Source organism: Semicossyphus pulcher, unplaced genomic scaffold (genome assembly GCF_022749685.1).
Source record: "Semicossyphus pulcher isolate SPU_LCO1_2020_fin unplaced genomic scaffold, fSemPul1.0.p SCAF_21, whole genome shotgun sequence".
NCBI lineage: Eukaryota > Metazoa > Chordata > Actinopteri > Labriformes > Labridae > Semicossyphus > Semicossyphus pulcher.
This window is the reverse complement of record NW_027211695.1, coordinates 17,108,740-17,121,115: the sequence shown is the minus strand read 5'-3', so window position 1 is coordinate 17,121,115 and position 12,376 is coordinate 17,108,740. Positions and strand designations below refer to the sequence as shown.

Genomic DNA, 12,376 nt, shown 5'->3' with positions numbered 1-12,376 from the left:
AACTAGTCGGACTAAAAATACAAAAAGTCTTCAAGAAACTTGTTGGAAGTGGAAATTGTTATGTGACATCAGTATCTGGAATCACATCTACACATCCAGATACGTTTCCTTAAAGGTGAGGTACGTGATTCCTCCGTCAGAAGCTCTGCAAATAAATGTATCCGAGATATAATTTATTTGCAGATTTTGACAAAAAAGTGATACACAAAACAGTTAGTTTTATTGTCCTAAAAGATATAATTGGCAAGTGTCATTTTGATCTTTAATTCTTTAGTCTAAAAAAAAACCTTAAAAATGTTGAAATATGTCAAATCGCTGGGCGCCGGTTTAGCTCAGCAGTTAAAGCGTTCGCCCCGTGTACAGAGGCAAAATCCTCGACGCAGCGGCCCCACGTATTAACTCCGACCCTTGACCCCTTGCTGCACGTCATCCCTCACTCTCTACTCCCTCATTTCTGACTCTATCCACTGTCCTGTCCAATAAAGGCCGTCCCCCACTCTCTTCTCCATACATGTCCTGTCCCTCTTCAGCTGTCCTATCAACTGAAGGCAAAATGCCCTTTGTTTCATCAAATGCGGTTCCTGTTGCCTAGGTAACAGGTAGCTAGCGGGCTGACTAGCTACCGTAACGAACGTCAGGTAATGTAACTATTATTTATTTAAAATGTGTTTTAAGGCAACTTTCATTATCTTTTGTATTGTGAGCTATTTGACTGAGTTAAAATCAAAAACTTTAACAATTAAAGTGTTTTCCTCGGCCGCGTAAGAGTCCGTCGAGATACGGTGGGCCGCGAAGGATGCATCCGATGGATCCTTCATGGTCCGGGAAAAGGAGGACGCATTTGTCGGGCGCATCTGAAGGAGCCTTTGAATTGCGACAGCCTTCAAAGAGCCGCTGTGGCACAATCAGGATGCAGCCCATGAATTGGGACACAGCTTCTGATGCTAACATGGATATATTTGCCCACTCCGATTAGAAGTTTCTCTTTACTGTTCATTTGGTGTTTCCTGCTGTATAAAACCAGTTTGTATCTTAACCACCGTTATTGTCTTTGCTCCTATTTTCCTTTTTAAGTCAATGAAGTCCTGTGAGACTCAAACTGTGAGAGAGAACTACAGAGAAGGAGAGTTTAAAGGAAGAAAAAAGGAGAGATCAGACAGAAATATGAAGTTTGTTTTGGCTCTAAAAGATGCCGAATTTATAGATCTGGAGTCAGCAGGAGGAGAGATGTGGAGGATGGAGGAGAGGAGGAAAATAAAAGGGTCGAGCAGAGGACGGAAAACAGACAAATAAGGTTTAGAGCCTTAGAGAGGAAGACTAAGAAGATGAGTCATGCTGCAAAACAAGGGTTGCTTGATCTCTGAATGTGTGTGTGTTTCTGTGTGTTTCACAAACACACTCACAATTTCTGGATGCGAGTGAGCACGGCGGACAGAACCGCCTGGATCTCAGCCGCCGAGCACGTGCACACCACCGGGTGTCTCTGCACCTGGAGCTGCTCGGCAACATACTGCAACACAAAGAGGAAGATAGGTGATGAAACAGGCAACCAGATAGTGTATGAGGAGGCCTGACACATACGCAGAGAGAGAGTCTCACCTGTCCCTGCCAGTCAGTGCCGTTCACCAAAATCAGGCTCTCAGGGAGCGCCGAATCCGACAGCAAAATCTGGTTCAGCTGGTCGTACACCACCTTCCTCAGGAGCTACACACACACAAACACACAACATGAGTACATAAACCCCCCTTCAATGACACATTTACTCTTCTGATGACTCATCAGCGCATACATAATTCATCTCGGAGCTGCAGGCGAGTCAGAGATTAACAGGACGCATGTGAGAAAAGAAAAGCAGTGGGCGGAGGAGGACGCGCAACAAAAGCAGCGACAGTGTAAATCCCTCTGTGGGAACGCTGCGGCGCAATGTGAAGATGTATTTCTGGATTTGTGGGTTAAGATGATGTCAGAGCTTTTAACAAGATCCTGGAAAGACCAACCGGCGTGCTGTGGCCCAGCTCGGGGGATCTCTCGGAGTCGGAGCTGTTGGTGCGCTCGCTCAGGGGTTTGGACAGCTGTCGCTCCTTCATGGGGGTGCTGATGCGCTTCTGTCGGGGGGTGTGGCCTCCGTCCAACCTGGAGGGGGAAGAGATGTTAGAAAATAAACGCAGGGAACAGACTGCACATTATTTTTGATGGTTAAAAAGTTACCTGACAGCACCGACAACAAATGTAAACGTCCCTTTGTTACAATTAAACTGAACCTGTAATCATTCATTGTCTCCCTGCGGTGAAGCAGGGTGTGTGTGCATCGTGACATCGACCCACAGGTGTCATTAATCTGGTATTGTGCTTCTGATGCAAACACGTCCGTCAAGTTATTTCTCAGGACGTCTCGAGGCCTTCGCTGACACAATACACACAATGAACCAGCCGTGCCTGACATTCATCCTCTTGTTCTCAGCAGCCCACGTCTAAAGGCAGATTTAATTCCCCAAAGGTTCGTTAGTCATTTGCTTTAGAGACATCATCGCTGGGTGGAATGACTTAGAGCGAGAGAGAGTCATCAGAGTGACTCATTATTGTTGGTTAGACAGAAATCTCTGGATCTTAAGATTAAAATATGTAGTTAGAGCAGAGTACATTGGGCCTCATTCACTAATATCTGCGCAGAAATGTTCTTACTCTCCGCAAAAAATAAGTACTTGCGCAAAATCACCGTCGGATTTATGACACGTGCGTACCGGCCAATTTTGTTCTCACCACCGTGCGTATGTTAGTAAATCAGAACCATTCTAAATTGACAGGCGCGTGTCCGCGATCTGCAATCAGCATATTGCCACGCCTCTATTTCTCTATATAAGGACATCTGTTTGGTGCCGCACGAAGAGAGCGGTGTTACGGAGAAGCTGAAAGAACGTGAAAGATGGCCTCAAAAGGTAAAAAGAAAAATTTCACATCAGCAGAAATAGAAACAATTGTAACAAAAGTGTTACATTTCAATATGAACATTTTCATATGGTCTACTCTATTGTAAACTTAATAAACTAACTCAACTGTATATTGCTATACATATATATATATATATATGCTATAATTGAAGATTTTAATTATATGACAATAAATTATGAGGATGACACGGCATTTACGTTTGGTCCATACATTATTAAATTCAATTATTGTTGTCTATTAAAGCCTTTTTTGAAGTTTTAATATAGTATGCATTTAGTTAAAAGGGTGTGTGTTAACATTTCCTAGGACATTTCTTTCATCATTTGTGCGTACGCATGGTCTGAGGTAGTTCTAAATTTGTTCGCAGAGTACGAAGAAATTTAGGTAAGAACAAATTGATGAATCCAAGATTTGTGCGTCAAACGTGCGTACGCACAGTTTAAGCACAGGTTCATGTGTACGCACTGTTCGTAAATGAGGCCCAAAGTGTCTGTTCAACCTGCTAACAGTCGTTAGCATGTCTTTGTATTGGATAGAGAAATGCCTGTTTAACTGATGGTAAATTCTACTTTATATTGTGTCAGAGCGCTGTTAAAATAAATAAACTTATAAAAAGTGTCATTTTAGAAACTTATACGAAATTATAAAAAATAGAAAAAAAGGAATAAAACCAGGTAAAATTAGCTAATTTCATCAAACAACAAGTCAGTTCATTGAATTTGTATGTAAAAAGGCCTGAGGATGGGAACATCTGCTCATCCAGAAGGGATGTATTTAACTTTTATGACACATTTTACGCCCAAGCTAACACAGAATAAAAAAAGAAAGGAAAAAATGGGGGGAAAGCAAAAACACGACTATTTTATCATGCTAATTTAAAGCTTCATATTTCACTCTGTGGAGTAGCTTAGCATAGTTTACAGTTAAAAAAAACTGTCTGAAACCACTCAGTCAGCTCTGTCCCTTTAAGAAACCCTACAAGCCTGCTTTCTTCTGATTGGCCAGCTCTCCGAAGCCTGCTGTAGAAAAAACTGTGTGAAACCTGGCGTTCACAGCAGCCTGCAGACTGAGCTGATTACTCCGACATACTTTTACCTACAGATTTGAAACTTCACCCACGTTTAGTCTGAACATCCAACATTGTAACAGTATACATATATGTTAAAATGTGAAACAGCAGAATACCCCCTCTTTGAATTAAATTTGTCCCAAAGTAAACCCTAACCCAAACAAGAAGTAGAAACATAAACAAATAGAAAAATAACCAATAAGATGAAATATCTCGACTCTGGTCTTTGCTTACCGGGGTGACGGCATCGCCTGAGTTTCACTTTTGCTGCTCTTCAGGGGTGTACGGGGTTTCTCTGCCACGGACACCATGATGCAGGGGCCGACCTCAGCGAACAGCTCCTGGTCTGTTAGCTCCTACACACACACACACACGGACAGATTGTCAGTGTCAGAAAAAGGAGATACTGATGATCCTGACACGATCTCCTCCGACACTCTTCGTCACTTTCCGTCTCTCAATCTGTCTCACTTGCGGCGCAGATGGCAGCGAAATCCTTCTAACGAAGATCCAGACACACCATTAATTCTCCTTCACACACACACACACACACACACACACACATAGAGTCGTAGCAGTCGTACCAGTGTGTCAGTCTCAGACAGCGCATCCTCCAGGTTGCGGCTGCGGGAGGTTTTCATCTTCTCTATAGGAGGCTGCTCCCCCTGCTGGAGAGACGAAGGAGCGACAGTCATTCGTCAGGTTTAATGAGAGTCAACAGTCAGGTAACAGAAAGGGAGTGAAGAATAACAGCAGTGACGCCCAAAAGATGTTCCATTTCTCTTTGATTTCATGTAATATTCAAGGTTTCAGTTAACAAACCAAAATAAAAGGTTTTCCGTAAACACATGTTGTTGGGCGTGCAGACGGTTGTCACAGCACAAAAAGATTGTGAAAGCAGGAGGTGCAGCAGAAAGACATCCAGTGAAATCCATTCAGCTCGGGGAGATTCAACTGTTCGTATTGAGCAGACGGCGACTGTGTCAGAGATATATTGGTTTTCTGCTCCATTCAGGAAACGTTAGTCTGACACATTGCTGGGATTTCGTGTTTGCACACAGCCTCCCCGCTGAGCCATTCTCACCAGCGTCACATTCTGGATATTCACCCAATCAATGCAGAGTCACATGTTGTTGTCAAGCTTGTGTTGCTTCTTTTTACGGGGCATTTTCATACTATTTATGTTGCTGAATGCTCGTCACACTGTTTCAGTACAGTTTCAGTATTTTCCTGTTTTGTCTAATCATGCAAGTAAGGGATAATGTAGTGAGCAGGTTGTTAGAGCGGAATGGAACTCTGACAGGGCGAGCAAGTCTGGTCTCACCCTGAACAGACTCTGACAGAGACGAGACAGAAAACCTCAATCAGGTGCTGGGCTGATTCCTGTGGTCTGGTTCACCGTGTCTTACTTCACCATCAGAGGAAATGTTTCCATTTAATGTGAGTGATAACAGCTAGCTTAGCTCATTTTAGGAAGGCTAGCGTTGACCGTCGCTATGGACGCAGCTCTCATTGTGAGTGTAACAGACTATTTTTAAATGGAAAACGAAAAAATATAATCATTTCTACATTAATAAAGTAATTTCTAAATCATTGTCAAATTAATGTAATGAGCGTGTAATAAGTAGGATAATGAGCTGGTTGTTTCTGCGGAGGAGGCCCTTCACTTTTTCTTTTCCATTCACCGTCTTTAAACACCGCAATATCCCGTACTGTGTTCTGTTTAATGTTTACTTCATGTGCCGTCTTCAGGTTTGTAGAGCTCTCTGTCGTAGCTTCAGTTTTTGCATCGTTTAACCTTTATTGCTTTCTCTCTGCTGTTTTTGTCTTTTCTTTTTTTCCCTCTGTAAACAGACCGACGTCAAATTTACCGGACTTTCAGAAGATTGATATGATTACAGTTAGTCCTCTGGATTGTGTGATTAGAGCCGAATCCCTAGCACCGGTCTGTTCTTCATAGCAACAGTCTGTTCTTCATAGCAACGGTCTGCTATCAAGAAACAACAGACCTCGGAATGCCGTAATTAACCAATCAGAATCAAGTATTTAACACAGCCGCGTAATAAACTGATTTTCTAAACTGCAGAAGAAGTGTGGTTTTTACGCTAACAACTCCAATGATGCATACAATGTTTTTTTTTTAATCGACAATCAACAAAAACAACAAGAATCATTAATAGAAACAACGGCAAAAAATAATTCCAAAACCAATAAATTTGCAAGAACGAAAATCTATATATTATAGGGGAAAAACTGTGATTACAACTAAGTTAATTTGAGGCTTAAAAAACTGTAAGGTTTGATTTAGATTAAAATAGTTTCAGCACAATAATCTATGACTAACTTAAAATAAAGCTCTTAAATCTACTTGTGACTTCTTTTAAAGGCCTCAAGAGGAAACGTTATCCAGTATTTCACTTAAAAAAAATCTAATTTAAAGGAATTCTAAAACTCTTAACCTTATCTTGTGCATCTCAAATATGTTGTTTTCCCATTTTCAACCGTTCACTACCTCAGATTTACCCCCCCAGGTAAATATTTCATCATGTGATGAAATATACAGACAGACAGAAGGTTATAGAGGCCTTTAAAAATTCATTTATAGAATATCTTTCAGGTTTTATGTGGTCATTGCACCTCTGATACACGTCTTTAATGGGGACTTTAATGTTGTGAATCCAGACGCCCCTTTGGGGACAATAAAGATTTAGTGCCCTCAGCTCAGAGTGAAAGATTAGAAGAAAGAAAAAAGGTTTTCTTTAAACGCCCCGAGGCTCACGTTACTCACCGGGCTGAAGGGGTCTCGCCCCAAGCTGCCTTTACTGTTCAGACTGCCGATCTCCGTCTGGGAGCTGGACTGAGACATTCCCTCAAAGAACGGCCTGCACACACAGAAACATGAGAAAGTTATGTAACAATGTGGGGTTGTTTTTAAACTGAATATATGAGTCAATGTTTCTGTTTAAATTATAAATGATATTAACAGACTGCATCACTCGTTGTCTCTATGTTTGCACTATTTCATGTGTCTAAAAATGCAGACAAGACAAGAGGAGCTCATCTGTATCTTATGAGTTCTTTTCTTTCGAAGTTTCATAAACCAGGATTTAAACCAGTCACAGAGCCGCTTTTCACCACCAAATAGTGCTATTTTTTGTAGCAAAAAAAGAGGTATGAGGGCATGAGATCACAGTCCAAATTAAAATAGAGAGTACAAACGACACAATCACAAGAAAGGACTAAAAATAAGAGATGTAAAAATAGTTTGCCTGCTCTGTTTGAAGACTCTGAGGTTTATTGTACTCACACTTCAGAAAACGGACTTCTCCTTGAACGTAAGCTTTAGAAATCTTGGGAATGATTGTTCTTGTTTAGGGATCATTTTTTATCCCGAGGGTTTGATTTACATGTTGATAGATCCAAAGTTTACTGACCTGATTCTGGTTCATACAAACGTCAATATGTGCCTGCAATGAGCCGTTTTCACCAACAGAGGGAGCTCTGAATTATCAATGTAGAACAGTGAGTCACTGTATGGTGAAATAGAAGTGTGTGACTAGTGGACTGTTCACATTCATACCTCTACCTCTCTGTAAAGTTGGTTTACATTTTAGATATTTCCGTTTTATATTTCAGACTTACTTTAGCTGAGGTTATTGATATTTATTATTGTTGGTAGAATCCCTGGATGTATATATTCCTGTCTTCTAGTGTTAGGGTTACTTTTTACCGTCTATTTATTTTCTCCGGTGCTGTAGGCGCTTTGATAACCTGCCGCTGTAACGCCACAATTTTCCAGTTGGGGATCAATAAAGTACATCTATGTATCCATCTATCTATCTAATCACCAGGGGCCCCAAAATATTATAACAATACTTAAATCACAATATGATGTTATTGTGACTATATGTAGTATTCTGAAATATATTGTGATTTATTAGCTCATTTCAAGTGCAATTATGTCCCTTGTTGTTATCTTGTTGATATAATAACGTGACATTTTAAGTTTGCTCATCTCACTTCAATGTTTTTTATTGCAGCAATATGGGATTCTGAAGCAAACAGACTGATGCAAGTGTTGCAATTAAAATAAAAACATTCAGATCTGTGTTCATTTCTTTTTTCCATGACGAAGACGAAACATCTAAAAATTGATCGTTGATAATAAAAACTAACGAGACGAGACGGGACTACAATGTTAATGGTGGCTGTCGGAAATTTAAAATCCACGATGTTTTAAAGCCTCAAGCACCAGTGAGAGATAACATGTATCATGAAGGTGCTTGTGGACTTTCTCTGTTCACTCAGGCTTTCCGCTTCAGGCTCTGTGCGCGCTCACACTGTTTTAATGAGAGGCGATGATGAAAAGAAATCTTTAGATGCTGCTGACATTTAAACTGATAATTTTACCTGAAGCAAACAGGTAAAAAGCAGAAGATGGAGACTTTTTATTGACTAAATCTATGAAGGGTAAAAATGATAAATGTGACTAAAACTAAAGAAACATTTTCGTCCAAAGACAAAAACTAAATCTAAAATAACCTCAAAAATAAACCCTGATTCAGACTTAACTGAATGCAAAAGTGTTTACAACTGTTCTATTACGTGACTTCTGAACAAATTGAAATGAAAGAATGATCTTCTCCATCTTTGTCTAAATCAAGTTTCTTCTAAAAGCAATTGTTTGTCTCATTTCAAGGCAAAACGTTGAATTTAAATTTGCTCTTTTACCTTTATAATTTACGTAATTAAAAGCTTTATATTTGTGTTATCTATAACGTATAAAAATAACACAATCCTATGCTGTGTCGTTTTTTCCTTCCACCCCACGCGATGTGACATCTCTTACCTTAGCTTAGGTTTGGGCGTGCTGAGGATGCTGTCGGTCTCCTCCATCTCCGGCCCGCTGTCGCTGGGGTTGTACATCTCCAGACTGTCGTAGAGCTCATCCAGGTCCTCCTCCACCTCCTGGATCTGCTCCCTGGAGACATGCTCCAGGCCAAAACCAGTCTGGACCAGACACAGAGGAGACATGTGACTCACAGACACATGCTGAGGAAGACAGAGGATACAAGTCCTGCAGCTTTGATCTGTTCACACATACATGGTCTATGAAAAAAAGTGTCACATCCTTCTTGGGTGGGCTCTATCCAGAAGCAAATAAACACACTACAAAACAGACATTTCTGTTCTATTTTCATCTTCTTTGAGCTGCCAGCTGAATCTCAGTTGCTCTGCCACATCTCTCCCACACACCTCTCCGTGCCTTCAAAGCCTGCACTGAAAATACATGTTGACTCCTGCTCACACACTCTCTGAATCTCGCACATGAAGTGGAAGTGTGACCCACCTCATCAGTGACTTTGAACCTTTTCAGCAAAGCGACAAACTTCTGCTTGATGTTGGGTTGCTGCAGGAGGAGAAGAGGGGAAAAGAAAGAGCACAACGTGAGACCCTCTGGGAGATGTATGCTCATGTTTCTGTGTTTGAGGGAGGGGATGCACGGCGCAGAAAGAGGTGACAGGCGCAGGATTGAAAGGTAATTTCCGGGCTTGTGTTTCACGCTTGGTGACTCAAAACAAGAGCAGGTAATAGATGCAGCAGCAGGACATATATGTGTCACTCATGGTGAAACGTTTGACCCATGTAGATGTTTCTAAGCAGGCTTGGCTTTGACTGCATCCTGTGTTACTAATGGGGTATGTGTTCTTTAGGTTAGCAAGTCGACGCCACGCACTGCAGATGTTTGCCTGAATAAATACAAAGGAGGCATAGCACATAGCACCTCTAAATCTTTGCAGTTCAAAGCCCATCCATTTGAAACAGACAGGTATTATTCTACGAAGACAGCGGACCAAAATCACCAAAGTGGGTAGAGCAACAGCTCCCATGTTCTGAGAGTAAAATGTTTTTGTCAATGGACTCTGGTGGCTTTGAAGGGAGCAACTATTTTTTGTTTTAAAAAAAGGAAATCTGAGAAAATCTTTCAGTGGCAAAAAGAAGCACTTTTACTGGACATACTTTGATGAGGCCCATTTGCCTTGAAAAAAGACATTACATCCTAGAGGCTAGCTAGAGGAGCAATTTCAAAACTTCTTGGCCCTATTAGTCATTTAAACCCCAAGATAGGAAAAATAGGGACCCCTAGAAATTACCCTGAAATGCTCAAACAAAAATGTATATAAAGATGAAAAAAATACAAACTCAAGTTAATTTAGCTTATAGTTTCTTATCAAGACATCCAGTAGTTATGGAACAACATCATCATCTATATGGAATCCAGCTTTAGTCCACCTGACAGTGTAACTCCAATATTTACTACCTTATAGCTCTGTGTTTGGTCTCCACCAATTGCAAGGGAAATATCTTTTAGCTGTTTAATGAACCACTATGTTCACCTGCTTGTCACCAAATTTGTTTGCCCTTTAGTTCTGGGCAGGTTTTGTATGGTGAGGTTCTAGACTGCCTTTAGCTGCCTGCTGTTGCCAAGAATTAAGCGATGAGAGCAGTGAGAGTGAGCCAACAATGCAAAGTAGTGGGCAGACAGTTGACAAATTAGCTTAGCATCGCTTTTAAGCAACAGCTTGCTAAAAATGTTTGATAATGTCACTAGAATTTGGACATGTTAATATCAAAGCATTGATGTTTGTGTCATCAAGCAATGGATTGAGCAGAGGCATGATTTTTGACGAATTCTTATATAATTTTTGGGTCATTGTGATTGATATGTTGGATATTTTATTTTATGTTGTAAGAGTCAAAAAAAGACATCACTGCTTGGTTATTTAATCCATTAACATATTAATTTGGTTTTCCAGTAAATTAACTCTATAATATTGAAAAATCAGTGCCGAAAAATACATCGAAGTACGTGTGTAGACAGACGTGTGTAGAAAGAAGACAGGTAGAGCTTTCATGAGGTTATTGATGAATTAAAAGAGGGTAATTATTTTTTATAAATCATCAAACCAATACATATAAGATACGTAATTTGCAGTGTTCTCTTTGACTTCCATTACCATACGCATTTTAATGTAAACTCTCATCTAGATGAAACCTATTTTGGGTTTTAAAAATTACGCTGAGAATTTGTGGTTACAATCAGTGAAAAACAAACGATAAGCAGAGCTGCCATCAGAAACATAAGTGGACGTGTAAGTGGCTTTAAAGAGCTAGAGTGTTCTGGGAGGTCGTGCCCTCATTTGTAGCTAGATAGTGGAGAGCGTCCCCTTAATGCTTGACTCGGGGGATGTTAATGTTTCTCTATGTACTCCTTTTTGTGTGTGTGTGTGTTTGTGTGTGTGTTTGCCAACTGCTGTGCAAGGCAGAGGGGTCTGTGCTAATGGCTTTTAAGTGTGTGTTAAAGTTGAGAGTGTATATGTTCCTCAACTGCAGCAGTGCACAAATTAGGGATACCGTGTGTGTGTAAAAATGTGTACTTGTTCTTCTATCTTTGTGGGGACCAACGAGAGTTTTTTAGCTTGCAAAGTGAGGACATTAATGGAAAGTGAGGACATTTTGGCCGGTCCTTGCTCTTTCAAAGAGCTGTTGGAGGAATAAGACTTGGTTTGAAGGGACAGGTAAGAGTAAGGCTCTGGTAACAGTTAGGCATTTAGCTGTGGTGGTTAAGGGTTATGTTGAGGGGGTGGGGAATGCATTATGCCAACAAGGTAAGCACAAGTATGTGTGCGTGTGTTGTCAACAGGTGGTGGTGTTAGGGAGCAGCATTGACAATCTCACCGGGACATCCACATGAGTGCTCCACTAACATCCTGCTGGGACAAACTCCCGCTGCTACACACACACACACACTCATACAATACACACTAACATACACGCATATAAACTGCTTTCTTCCTGTGAAAACGCAGGTCATTGTAATTTACAGGGTGGCAGACAATTTTGTGTTTTAATCTGTGTTCCTGCTGCGTGTTTGTGTACGTGTGTGTGGCAATGCATCCCAGGAAGCGGTTAGCGTTAATACGGGTACGTGTCCTGACTTGTCTCAATGTTTTCCACCCAGATTGGCCTGAAATACATGTATCGAGAATGAGTGGGAGAAAATGGATTTATGGACAATCTGACAACAGAGGAGAGAGGGAGCCGGGGGGGGGAAGGGAGGGGGAGGGGGAGCAGAAAAAGGAGGCGAGGGAGGAGGAGAGCTTGAATGAGGTGAGGCAAGAGGCATGAGGGGAAACTTTTCATGAAGCAGGTTTGCAGCAAGTTGCTAGAGAGGTAGATAGAGGCGTGGAGGGAAGAGAGAGGTGATTTACTTACTCTGGTGATGGCGGCATTGGAAGGCAGCTTGCGCCTTGGCTTCTTCTTCCTCACTTCATCTTCCTCATCATAAAGATACTG

The 12,376-nt window shown here is 41.1% G+C and overlaps 1 protein-coding gene across 3 annotated transcripts in view; it reads right to left on the bottom strand.

Moving 5' to 3' along the window:
• The window catches only part of LOC138600426 (phosphofurin acidic cluster sorting protein 1-like), a 72,484-nt gene that overhangs the window by 8,345 nt on the left and 51,763 nt on the right, over nucleotides 1-12,376 (bottom strand). For all 3 annotated transcript variants that reach the window (XM_069671848.1, XM_069671849.1, XM_069671850.1), the window contains exons 7-15: nucleotides 12,296-12,373; nucleotides 9,369-9,428; nucleotides 8,868-9,028; nucleotides 6,807-6,900; nucleotides 4,603-4,686; nucleotides 4,253-4,374; nucleotides 1,998-2,133; nucleotides 1,600-1,704; nucleotides 1,404-1,510 (exon numbers count right to left, since the gene is read on the bottom strand). In XM_069671848.1, coding sequence (XP_069527949.1) covers nucleotides 1,404-1,510; nucleotides 1,600-1,704; nucleotides 1,998-2,133; nucleotides 4,253-4,374; nucleotides 4,603-4,686; nucleotides 6,807-6,900; nucleotides 8,868-9,028; nucleotides 9,369-9,428; nucleotides 12,296-12,373 — 947 coding nt within the window. The remainder of the gene's footprint in view (nucleotides 1-1,403; nucleotides 1,511-1,599; nucleotides 1,705-1,997; nucleotides 2,134-4,252; nucleotides 4,375-4,602; nucleotides 4,687-6,806; nucleotides 6,901-8,867; nucleotides 9,029-9,368; nucleotides 9,429-12,295; nucleotides 12,374-12,376) is intronic.